The sequence below is a fragment of the Oncorhynchus gorbuscha genome, linkage group LG14 (assembly GCF_021184085.1).
Source record: "Oncorhynchus gorbuscha isolate QuinsamMale2020 ecotype Even-year linkage group LG14, OgorEven_v1.0, whole genome shotgun sequence".
NCBI lineage: Eukaryota > Metazoa > Chordata > Actinopteri > Salmoniformes > Salmonidae > Oncorhynchus > Oncorhynchus gorbuscha.
The window spans coordinates 669879-682671 of NC_060186.1; the positions used below are offsets into that span (position 1 = coordinate 669879).

General features: G+C 51.6%; 1 protein-coding gene across 1 annotated transcript in view; it reads right to left on the reverse strand.

The window, feature by feature from the left end:
* LOC123995839 (rho GTPase-activating protein 8-like) overlaps positions 1-12793 on the reverse strand; it is a 45896-nt gene that overhangs the window by 16820 nt on the left and 16283 nt on the right. Inside the window, exons 3-4 of the mRNA XM_046299522.1 lie at positions 11232-11375; positions 723-810 (exon numbers count right to left, since the gene is read on the reverse strand). Of these exons, the coding sequence (XP_046155478.1) occupies positions 723-810; positions 11232-11375 (232 nt within the window). The remainder of the gene's footprint in view (positions 1-722; positions 811-11231; positions 11376-12793) is intronic.

The window sequence follows — 12793 nt, forward strand, 5'->3', positions numbered from 1 at the left end:
GACTACATAGAGCAGAACAGACCATAGAGGTAGATATGGACTACATAGAGCAGAACAGACCATAGAGGTAGATATGGACTACATAGAGCAGAACAGACCATAGAGGTAGATATGGACTACATAGAGCAGAACAGACCATAGAGGTAGATATGGACTACATAGAGCAGAACAGACCATAGAGGTAGATATGGACTACATAGAGCAGAACAGACCATAGAGGTAGATATGGACTACATAGAGCAGAACAGACCATAGAGGTAGATATGGACTACATAGAGCAGAACAGACCATAGAGGTAGATATGGACTACATAGAGCAGAACAGACCATAGAGGTAGATATGGACTACATAGAGCAGAACAGACTATAGAGGTAGATATGGACTACATAGAGCAGAACAGACCAGACCATAGAGGTAGATATGGACTACATAGAGCAGAACAGACCATAGAGGTAGATATGGACTACATAGAGCAGAACAGACCATAGAGGTAGATATGGACTACATAGAGCAGAACAGACCATAGAGGTAGATATGGACTACATAGAGCAGAACAGACCATAGAGGTAGATATGGACTACATAGAGCAGAACAGACCATAGAGGTAGATATGGACTACATAGAGCAGAACAGACCATAGAGGTAGATATGGATTACATAGAGCTACTTAAGGTCAGGTGTACATAAACAACACATATCGTATGATGGTTGTCCTGACTCACTGCAGTAGGTGGTGGTGGTTGAGCTGATGGGAGGGGGGCATCAGGCAGCTACTGAAGATCACTAGCTTCCTGCCATAGTTATCATCACCTGGAGAGAACAGAGAGAACAGGAGGAGAGAGAGAGAGAACAGAAGAGAGAGAGAGAACGGGAGGAGAGAGAGAACAGGAGGAGAGAGAGAACAGGAAGAGAGAGAGAACAGGAGGAGAGAGAGAGAACAGAGAACAGGAGCAGAGATAACAGAGAGAGAACAGAGAGAACAGAGAGAACAGGAGGAGGAGAGAGGAGAGAGAACAGGAGGAGAGAGGAGAGAGAACAGGAGGAGAGAGAGAGAACAGGAGCAGAGATAACAGAGAGAAAACAGAGAACAGGAGGAGGAGAGAACAGAGAGAACAGAGAGAAAACAGAGAGAACAGGAGGAGGAGAGAACAGAGAGAACAGGAGGAGGAGAGAGCAGAGAGAACAGGAGGAGGAGAGAGCAGAGAGAAAACAGAGAGAACAGGAGGAGGAGAGAGCAGAGAGAACAGGAGGAGGAGAGAGCAGAGAGAAAACAGAGAGAACAGGAGGAGGAGAGAGCAGAGAGAACAGGAGGAGGAGAGAGCAGAGAGAACAGGAGGAGGAGAGAGCAGAGAGAAAACAGAGAGAACAGGAGGAGGAGAGAGCAGAGAGAACAGGAGGAGGAGAGAGCAGAGAGAACAGGAGGAGGAGAGAGCAGAGAGAAAACAGAGAGAACAGGAGGAGAGAGAACAGAGAGAACAGAGAGAACAGGAGGAGGAGAGAGCAGAGAGAAAACAGAGAGAACAGGAGGAGGAGAGAGCAGAGAGAACAGGAGGAGGAGAGAGCAGAGAGAACAGGAGGAGGAGAGAGCAGAGAGAAAACAGAGAGAACAGGAGGAGGAGAGAGCAGAGAGAACAGGAGGAGGAGAGAGCAGAGAGAACAGGAGGAGGAGAGAGCAGAGAGAAAACAGAGAGAACAGGAGGAGGAGAGAGCAGAGAGAACAGGAGGAGGAGAGAGCAGAGAGAACAGGAGGAGGAGAGAGCAGAGAGAAAACAGAGAGAACAGGAGGAGGAGAGAGCAGAGAGAACAGGAGGAGGAGAGAGCAGAGAGAAAACAGAGAGAACAGGAGGAGAGAGAACAGAGAGAACAGAGAGAACAGGAGGAGGAGAGAGGAGAGAGAACAGGAGGAGGAGAGCAGAGAGAACAGGAGGAGAGAGAGAGAACAGAGAGAAAACAGAGAGAACAGGAGAGAGAGAGAGAGCACATCAGCACATTAATCCTTATTAGAACCGGTGTAGAGCCTAACTGGAACACATAGACACCCTGTCAGTTTACAGTTTTTGGGGAAGATAATTTTTCACCATAAAAACAATGCACCTTTATAAGACAGCATCACACGGAGAATCACTTTGAGAATGGTGTTTTCCCCGCTAATTAATGGTGCTCATAGCCTCCTGCCAGGTGAATTGGTGCTCATAGCCTCCTGCCAGGTACACTGGTGCTCATAGCCTCCTGCCAGGTGCATTGGTGCTCATAGCCTCCTGCCAGGTGCATTGGTGCTCATAGCCTCCTGCCAGGTGCATTGGTGCTCATAGCCTCCTGCCAGGTACATTGGTGCTCATAGCCTCCTGCCAGGTGCATTGGTGCTCATAGCCTCCTGCCAGGTCCATTGGTGCTCATAGCCTCCTGCCAGGTGCATTGGTGCTCATAGCCTCCTGCCAGGTCCATTGGTGCTCATAGCCTCCTGCCAGGTCCATTGGTGCTCATAGCCTCCTGCCAGGTGCATTGGTGCTCATAGCCTCCTGCCAGGTACATTGGTGCTCATAGCCTCCTGCCGGGTGCATTGGTGCTCATAGCCTCCTGCCGGGTGCATTGGTGCTCATAGCCTCCTGCCGGGTGCATTGGTGCTCATAGCCTCCTGCCGGGTGCATTGGTGCTCATAGCCTCCTGCCGGGTGCATTGGTGCTCATAGCCTCCTGCCAGGTGAATTGGTGCTCATAGCCTCCTGCCAGGTACATTGGTGCTCATAGCCTCCTGCCAGGTACATTGGTGCTCATAGCCTCCTGCCAGGTACATTGGTGCTCATAGCCTCCTGCCAGGTACATTGGTGCTCATGGCCTCCTGCCAGGTACATTGGTCCTCATAGCCTCCTGCCAGGTGCATTGGTACTCATAGCCTCCTGCCAGGTACATTGGTGCTCATAGCCTCCTGCCAGGTACATTGGTGCTCATAGCCTCCTGCCAGGTACATTGGTGCTCATAGCCTCCTGCCAGGTGCATTGGTGCTCATAGCCTCCTGCCAGGTGCATTGGTGCTCATAGCCTCCTGCCAGGTGCATTGGTGATCATAGCCTCCTGCCAGGTGCATTGGTGCTCATAGCCTCCTGCCAGGTAAATGCTGCCATTTAGGAACATTGTGCTCATAGCCTCCTGCCAGGTGAAATGCTGCCATTTAGGTCCATTGGTGCTCATAGCCTCCTGCCAGGTGAATTGGTGCTCATAGCCTCCTGCCAGGTGCATTGGTGCTCATAGCCTCCTGCCAGGTGCATTGGTGCTCATAGCCTCCTGCCAGGTGCATTGGTGCTCATAGCCTCCTGCCAGGTGCAATGCTGCCATTTAGGAACATTGTGCTCATAGCCTCCTGCCAGGTGCAATGCTGCCATTTAGGTACATTGGTGCTCATAGCCTCCTGCCAGGTACAATGCTGCCATTTAGGTACATTGGTGCTCATAGCCTCCTGCCAGGTACACTGGTGCTCATAGCCTCCTGCCAGGTGCATTGGTGCTCATAGCCTCCTGCCAGGTGCATTGGTGCTCATAGCCTCCTGCCAGGTGCATTGGTGCTCATAGCCTCCTGCCAGGTACATTGGTGCTCATAGCCTCCTGCCAGGTGCATTGGTGCTCATAGCCTCCTGCCAGGTGCATTGGTGCTCATAGCCTCCTGCCAGGTAAATTGGTGCTCATAGCCTCCTGCCAGGTACATTGGTGCTCATAGCCTCCTGCCAGGTGCATTGGTGCTCATAGCCTCCTGCCAGGTGCATTGGTGCTCATAGCCTCCTGCCAGGTGCATTGGTGCTCATAGCCTCCTGCCAGGTGCATTGGTGCTCATAGCCTCCTGCCAGGTGCATTGGTGCTCATAGCCTCCTGCCAGGTGAATTGGTGCTCATAGCCTCCTGCCAGGTACATTGGTGCTCATAGCCTCCTGCCAGGTACATTGGTGCTCATAGCCTCCTGCCAGGTACATTGGTGCTCATAGCCTCCTGCCAGGTGAATTGGTGCTCATAGCCTCCTGCCAGGTGAATTGGTGCTCATAGCCTCCTGCCAGGTACATTGGTGCTCATAGCCTCCTGCCAGGTGAATTTGGTGCTCATAGCCTCCTGCCAGGTGAATTGGTGCTCATAGCCTCCTGCCAGGTGCATTGGTGCTCATAGCCTCCTGCCAGGTGCATTGGTGCTCATAGCCTCCTGCCAGGTGCATTGGTGCTCATAGCCTCCTGCCAGGTGCAATGCTGCCATTTAGGAACATTGTGCTCATAGCCTCCTGCCAGGTGCAATGCTGCCATTTAGGTACATTGGTGCTCATAGCCTCCTGCCAGGTACAATGCTGCCATTTAGGTACATTGGTGCTCATAGCCTCCTGCCAGGTGAAATGCTGCCATTTAGGTACATTGGTGCTCATAGCCTCCTGCCAGGTGCAATGCTGCCATTTAGGTACATTGGTGCTCATAGCCTCCTGCCAGGTACATTGCTGCTCATAGCCTCCTGCCAGGTGCAATGCTGCCATTTAGGTACATTGGTGCTCATAGCCTCCTGCCAGGTACATTGCTGCTCATAGCCTCCTGCCAGGTACAATGCTGCCATTTAGGTACATTGGTGCTCATAGCCTCCTGCCAGGTACATTGCTGCCATTTAGGTACATTGGTGCTCATAGCCTCCTGCCAGGTGCAATGCTGCCATTTAGGTACATTGGTGCTCATAGCCTCCTGCCAGGTACATTGCTGCTCATAGCCTCCTGCCAGGTGCAATGCTGCCATTTAGGTACATTGGTGCTCATAGCCTCCTGCCAGGTACATTGCTGCTCATAGCCTCCTGCCAGGTGCAATGCTGCCATTTAGGTACATTGGTGCTCATAGCCTCCTGCCAGGTACATTGCTGCTCATAGCCTCCTGCCAGGTGCATTGGTGCTCATAGCCTCCTGCCAGGTACATTGGTGCTCATAGCCTCCTGCCAGGTACATTGGTGCTCATAGCCTCCTGCCAGGTGCATTGGTGCTCATAGCCTCCTGCCAGGTACATTGGTGCTCATAGCCTCCTGCCAGGTACATTGGTGCTCATAGCCTCCTGCCAGGTACATTGGTGCACATAGCTTCCTGCCAGGTACATTGGTGCTCATGGCCTCCTGCCAGGTACATTGGTCCTCATAGCCTCCTGCCAGGTGCATTGGTACTCATAGCCTCCTGCCAGGTACATTGGTGCTCATAGCCTCCTGCCAGGTACATTGGTGCTCATGGCCTCCTGCCAGGTACATTGGTCCTCATAGCCTCCTGCCAGGTGCATTGGTACTCATAGCCTCCTGCCAGGTACATTGGTGCTCATAGCCTCCTGCCAGGTACATTGGTGCTCATAGCCTCCTGCCAGGTACATTGGTGCTCATAGCCTCCTGCCAGGTGCATTGGTGCTCATAGCCTCCTGCCAGGTGCATTGGTGCTCATAGCCTCCTGCCAGGTGCATTGGTGCTCATAGCCTCCTGCCAGGTGCATTGGTGCTCATAGCCTCCTGCCAGGTACATTGGTGCTCATAGCCTCCTGCCAGGTACATTGGTGCTCATAGCCTCCTGCCAGGTACATTGGTGCTCATAGCCTCCTGCCAGGTACATTGGTGCTCATAGCCTCCTGCCAGGTGAATTGGTGCTCATAGCCTCCTGCCAGGTACATTGGTGCTCATAGCCTCCTGCCAGGTACATTGGTGCTCATAGCCTCCTGCCAGGTGAATTTGGTGCTCATAGCCTCCTGCCAGGTGAATTGGTGCTCATAGCCTCCTGCCAGGTGCATTGGTGCTCATAGCCTCCTGCCAGGTGCATTGGTGCTCATAGCCTCCTGCCAGGTGCATTGGTGCTCATAGCCTCCTGCCAGGTGCAATGCTGCCATTTAGGAACATTGTGCTCATAGCCTCCTGCCAGGTGCAATGCTGCCATTTAGGTACATTGGTGCTCATAGCCTCCTGCCAGGTACAATGCTGCCATTTAGGTACATTGGTGCTCATAGCCTCCTGCCAGGTACATTGCTGCTCATAGCCTCCTGCCAGGTGAAATGCTGCCATTTAGGTACATTGGTGCTCATAGCCTCCTGCCAGGTACATTGCTGCCATTTAGGTACATTGGTGCTCATAGCCTCCTGCCAGGTGCAATGCTGCCATTTAGGTACATTGGTGCTCATAGCCTCCTGCCAGGTACATTGCTGCTCATAGCCTCCTGCCAGGTGCAATGCTGCCATTTAGGTACATTGGTGCTCATAGCCTCCTGCCAGGTACATTGCTGCTCATAGCCTCCTGCCAGGTGCAATGCTGCCATTTAGGTACATTGGTGCTCATAGCCTCCTGCCAGGTACATTGCTGCTCATAGCCTCCTGCCAGGTGCATTGGTGCTCATAGCCTCCTGCCAGGTACATTGGTGCTCATAGCCTCCTGCCAGGTACATTGGTGCTCATAGCCTCCTGCCAGGTGCATTGGTGCTCATAGCCTCCTGCCAGGTGCATTGGTGCTCATTCCTGCCAGGTACATTGGTGCTCATAGCCTCCTGCCAGGTACATTGGTGCACATAGCTTCCTGCCAGGTACATTGGTGCTCATGGCCTCCTGCCAGGTACATTGGTCCTCATAGCCTCCTGCCAGGTGCATTGGTGCTCATAGCCTCCTGCCAGGTACATTGGTGCTCATAGCCTCCTGCCAGGTACATTGGTGCTCATGGCCTCCTGCCAGGTACATTGGTGCTCATAGCCTCCTGCCAGGTGCATTGGTACTCATAGCCTCCTGCCAGGTACATTGGTGCTCATAGCCTCCTGCCAGGTACATTGGTGCTCATAGCCTCCTGCCAGGTACATTGGTGCTCATAGCCTCCTGCCAGGTGCATTGGTGCTCATAGCCTCCTGCCAGGTGCATTGGTGCTCATAGCCTCCTGCCAGGTGCATTGGTGCTCATAGCCTCCTGCCAGGTGCATTGGTGCTCATAGCCTCCTGCCAGGTACATTGGTGCTCATAGCCTCCTGCCAGGTACATTGGTGCTCATAGCCTCCTGCCAGGTACATTGGTGCTCATAGCCTCCTGCCAGGTGAATTGGTGCTCATAGCCTCCTGCCAGGTACATTGGTGCTCATAGCCTCCTGCCAGGTGCATTGGTGCTCATAGCCTCCTGCCAGGTGCATTGGTGCTCATAGCCTCCTGCCAGGTGCATTGGTGCTCATAGCCTCCTGCCAGGTGCAATGCTGCCATTTAGGAACATTGTGCTCATAGCCTCCTGCCAGGTGCAATGCTGCCATTTAGGTACATTGGTGCTCATAGCCTCCTGCCAGGTACAATGCTGCCATTTAGGTACATTGGTGCTCCTGCCAGGTACATTGCTGCTCATAGCCTCCTGCCAGGTGAAATGCTGCCATTTAGGTACATTGGTGCTCATAGCCTCCTGCCAGGTGAAATGCTGCCATTTAGGTACATTGGTGCTCATAGCCTCCTGCCAGGTACATTGCTGCTCATAGCCTCCTGCCAGGTAAAATGCTGCCATTTAGGTACATTGGTGCTCATAGCCTCCTGCCAGGTACATTGCTGCTCATAGCCTCCTGCCAGGTACAATGCTGCCATTTAACATTGGTGCTTTGATCCTGCCAGGTACATTGCTGCCATTTAGGTACATTGGTGCTCATAGCCTCCTGCCAGGTGCAATGCTGCCATTTAGGTACATTGGTGCTCATAGCCTCCTGCCAGGTATTGCTGCTCATAGCCTCCTGCCAGGTGCAATGCTGACCATTTAGGATACATTGGTGCTCATTCCTGCCAGGTACATTGCTGCTCATAGCCTCCTGCCAGGTGCAATGCTGCCATTTAGGTACATTGGTGCTCATAGCCTCCTGCCAGGTACATTGGATAGCCTCCTGCCAGGTGCATTGGTGCTCATAGCCTCCTGCCAGGTACATTGGTGCTCATAGCCTCCTGCCAGGTACATTGGTGCTCATAGCCTCCTGCCAGGTACATTGGTGCTCATACCTCCTGCCAGGTACATTGGTGCACATAGCTTCCTGCCAGACCCTTTCACCTTTAGGACCTCCTGCCAGGTGCATGACCCAAGCCTCCTGCCAGGTACAGGTGCTCATTCCTGCCAGGTACATTGGTGCTCAGACCCCAGGTTTCACCTTTGCATTGGACAGGTTGACCCAACAGGATACAGGGCATTCAGGAATTATTCAGACCCCTTGCACCTTTCCTGCCAGGTGCATTGGGATTGACCTCAACCAGGTGCATTGGTGCTCATAGCCTCCTGCCAGGTAAATGCTGCCATTTAGGAACATCGACCCCTTCATTGCCCATTTTGGAACAGGTTGACCCAACAGGATACAGGGCATTCAGGAAGTATTCAGACCCCTTCACCTTTAGGACAGGTTGACCCAATTGCAGGATTTTGACAGGGCATTCAGGAAGTATTCAGACCCTGGAATATTTCTTCACCTTTAGGACAGGTTGACCCAACAGGATACAGGGCATTCAGGAAGTATTCAGACCCTTTCACCTTTAGGACAGGTTGACCCAACAGGATACAGGGCATTCAGGAAGGTTGATTCAGACCCCTTTCACCTTTAGGACAGGTTGACCCAACAGGATACAGGGCATTCAGGAAGTATTCAGACCCTTTCACCTTTAGGACAGGTTGACCCAACAGGATACAGGGCATTCAGGAAGTATTCAGACCCCTTCACCTTTAGGACAGGTTGACCCAACAGGATACAGGGCATTCAGGAAGTATTCAGACCCCTTCACCTTTAGGACAGGTTGACCCAACAGGATACAGGGCATTCAGGAAGTATTCAGACCCTTTCACCTTTAGGACAGGTTGACCCAACAGGATACAGGGCATTCAGACCCCTTCACCTTTAGGACAGGTTGACCCAACAGGATACAGGGCATTCAGACCCTTTCACCTTTAGGACAGGTTGACCCAACAGGATACAGGAAGTATTCAGACCCCTTCACCTTTAGGACAGGTTGACCCAACAGGATACAGGAAGTATTCAGACCCCTTCACCTTTAGGACAGGTTGACCCAACAGGATACAGGAAGATTCAGCCCCTTCACCTTCAGGTTGACCCAACAGGATATTCAGACCCCTTCACCTTTAGGACAGGTTGACCCAACAGGATACAGGAAGTATTCAGACCCCTTCACCTTTAGGACAGGTTGACCCAACAGGATACAGGGCATTCAGACCCTTTCACCTTTAGGACAGGTTGACCCAACAGGATACAGGGCATTCAGACCCCTTCACCTTTAGGACAGGTTGACCCAACAGGATACAGGAAGTATTCAGACCCCTTCACCTTTAGGACAGGTTGACCCAACAGGATACAGGGCATTCAGGAAGTATTCAGACCCTTTTGTTACAGCCTTTTCCTAAAATCTATTAAATAAATATTTTCCTCATCGATCGACACACATTACCACAAAATGCCAAAGCAAAACTTGATTTTTTTTTTAATCTATAAAAAATAAAGAACACACATACCTTATTTACACAACGATTCAGACTCTTTGCTATGAGTCTCGAAATTGAGCTCAGGCGCATCCTGTTTCCATTGATCATCCTTGAGATGTTTCTACAACTTGGAGTCCACTTGTGGTAAATTCTATTGATTGAACATGATTTGGAAAGGCACACACCTGTCTATATAAGGTCCCACAGTTGACAGTGCATGTCAGAACAAAAACCAAGCCATGAGGTCGAAGGAATTGTCCGTAGAGCTCCGAGACAGGTTTGTGTCCAGGCACAGATCTGGGGTACCAAAAAATATCAGCAGCATTGAAGGTCCCCAAGAACACAGTGGCCTCCATCATCCTTAAATGGAAGAAGTCTGGAACCACCAAGACTCTTCCTAGTGCTGGCTGCCCGGCCAAACTGAGCAATCTGGGGAGAGGGGCCTTGGTCAGGGAGGTGAGGGTGGTCACTCTGACAGAGCTCCATAGTTCCTTTGTGGAGATGGGAGAACCTTCCAGAAGGACAACCATTTCTGCAGCACTCCACCAATCAGGCCTTTATGGTAGAGTGGCCAGACGGAAGCCACTCCTCAGTAATATGCCCATGACAGCCCGCTTGAGTTGCAAAAAGGCACATGAGAGCCTCACTTGGAGTTTGCCAAAAGGCACCGAAAGGACTCAGACGATGAGAAACAAGATTCTCTGGTCTGATGAAAACAAGATTGAACTCTTTGACCTGAATGTCAAGCGTCACGTCTGGAGGAAACCTGGCACCATCCCTACAGTGAAGCATGGTGGTGGTAACATCATGCTGTGGGGATGCTTTTCAGCGGCAGGGACTGGGAGACTAGTCAGGATCGAGGGAAGATGAACGGAGCAAAGTACAGAGAGATCCTTGATGAAAACCTGCTCCAGAGCGCTCAGGACGCTCAGACTGGGGCGAATGTTCACCTTCCAATAGGACAACGACCCTAAGCACACAGCCAAGACAACACAGGAGTGGCTTTGGGACAAGTCTCTGAATCTCCTTGAGTGGCCCAGCCAGAGGCCGGACTTGAACCCGATCAAACATCTCTGGAGGGACCTGAAAATAGCTGTGCAGCGACGCTCCCCATCCAACCTGACAGAGCTTGAGAGGATCTGCAGAGAAGAATGGGAGATACTCCCAAATACAGGTGTGCCAAGGGTTAGGGTTAGGAGGTGTGACCTGTCGGATCCCTGTGACCTGTCGGATCCCTGTGACCTGTCGGATCCCTGTGACCTGTCGGATCCCTGTGACCTGTCGGATCCCTGTGACCTGTCGGATCCCTGTGACCTGTCGGATCCCTGTGACCTGTCGGATCCCTGTGACCTGTCGGATCCCTGTGACCTGTAGAATCCCTGTGACCTGTAGGATCCCTGTGACCTGTAGGATCCCTGTGACCTGTAGGATCCCTGTGACCTGTAGGATCCCTGTGACCTGTCGGATCCCTGTCGGATCCCTGTAGGATCCCTGTGACCTGTCGGATCCCTGTAGGATCCCTGTAGGATCCCTGTGACCTGTAGAATCCCTGTGACCTGTCGGATCCCTGTAGGATCCCTGTAGAATCCCTGTGACCTGTAGGATCCCTGTGACCTGTAGGACCCCTGTAGGATCCCTGTGACCTGTCGGATCCCTGTGGGATCCCTGTGGCCTGTAGGATACCTGTGGCCACATCGTAGTAGGGGTGAGAGGTGTCCTGGTTACCTGTGACCTGTAGGATCCCATGTCGAGCCACATCGTAGTAGGGGTGAGAGGTGTCCTGGTTACCTGTGACCTGTAGGATCCCGTGTCGAGCCACATCGTAGTAGGGGTGAGAGGTGTCCTGGCTGAAGCTGACTCTACGTGGGGCTGGAGGGCGATCCGGACGGTACCCATGACGACCCTGTTCCTCATCTTCCTCCTTCTGCAGCTCTGAGGAGACAAATAGAGGGTAGCCATGTTACACCAAAACTGTCAATGTTGCAGCCCCAGTGTCAGGCCCACTCCTCCCCAGTGTCAGGCCCACTCGCCCCCAGTGTCAGGCCCACTCGCCCCCAGTGTCGGGCCCACTCCTCCCCAGTGTCGGGCCCACTCCTCCCCTGTGTCGGGCCCACTCCTCCCCAGTGTCAGGCCCACTCGCCCCCAGTGTCAGGCCCACTCCTCCCCAGTGTCAGGCCCACTCCTCCCCAGTGTCAGGCCCACTCCTCCCCAGTGTCAGGCCCACTCGCCCTCAGTGTCAGGCCCACTCGCCCTCAGTGTCAGGCCCACTCGCCCTCAGTGTCAGGCCCACTCGCCCTCAGTGTCAGGCCCACACTGTATTGAACTCAGTAGGGAATCAACTATAAGATTGAATTTAGTAGGGAATCAACTAAATGATTGAACTTAGTAGGGAGTCAACTAAATGCATTGAACTTAGTAGGGAGTCAACTAAATGCATTGAACTTAGTAGGGAGTCAACTAAATGCATTGAACTTAGTAGGGAGTCAACTAAATGTATTGAACTCAGTAGGGAGTCAACTAAATGCATTGAACTTAGTAGGGAGTCAACTAAATGCATTGAACTTAGGAACTTAGGGGTTAGGATTTAGGAGTTAGGGTTTAGGGGTTACGATTTAGGCGTTAGGGGTTAGCGGTTAGGGTTTAGGATTTAGGGGTTCGGATTTAGAGGTTCGGATTTAGAGGTTCGGATTTAGAGGTTCGGATTTAGAGGTTCGGATTTAGAGGTTCGGATTTAGAGGTTCGGGTTTAGAGGTTAGGATTTAGGGTATGGACATCCCAAGGATCCCAGATAGCACTAATCGTTATTTAAACAGTGTTGCTCTGTAGCACACTGAGGAGGTTGATGACATGCTGATCTTTCAAAATACTCTTTCATGACGTCACTTCAATCACACATAACTAGTCCTGTAACAGACTAGTACTACTACTGACTAGGTTATGGGCCCATAACTAGTCCTGTAACAGACTACTACTACTGCTGACTAGGTTATGACACATAACTAGTCCGGTAACAGATTACTACTACTACTGACTAGGTTATGACACATAACTAGTCCTGTAACAGATTACTACTACTGACTAGGTTATGACACATAACTAGTCCTGTAAAAGACTACTACTACTGACTAGGTTATGACACATAACTAGTCCTGTAACAGATTACTACTACTGACTAGGTTATGACACATAACTAGTCCTGTAAAAGACTACTACTACTGACTAGGTTATGACACATAACTAGTCCGGTAACAGATTACTACTACTACTGACTAGGTTATGACACATAACTAGTCCTGTAACAGATTACTACTACTGACTAGGTTATGACACATAACTAGTCCTGTAAAAGA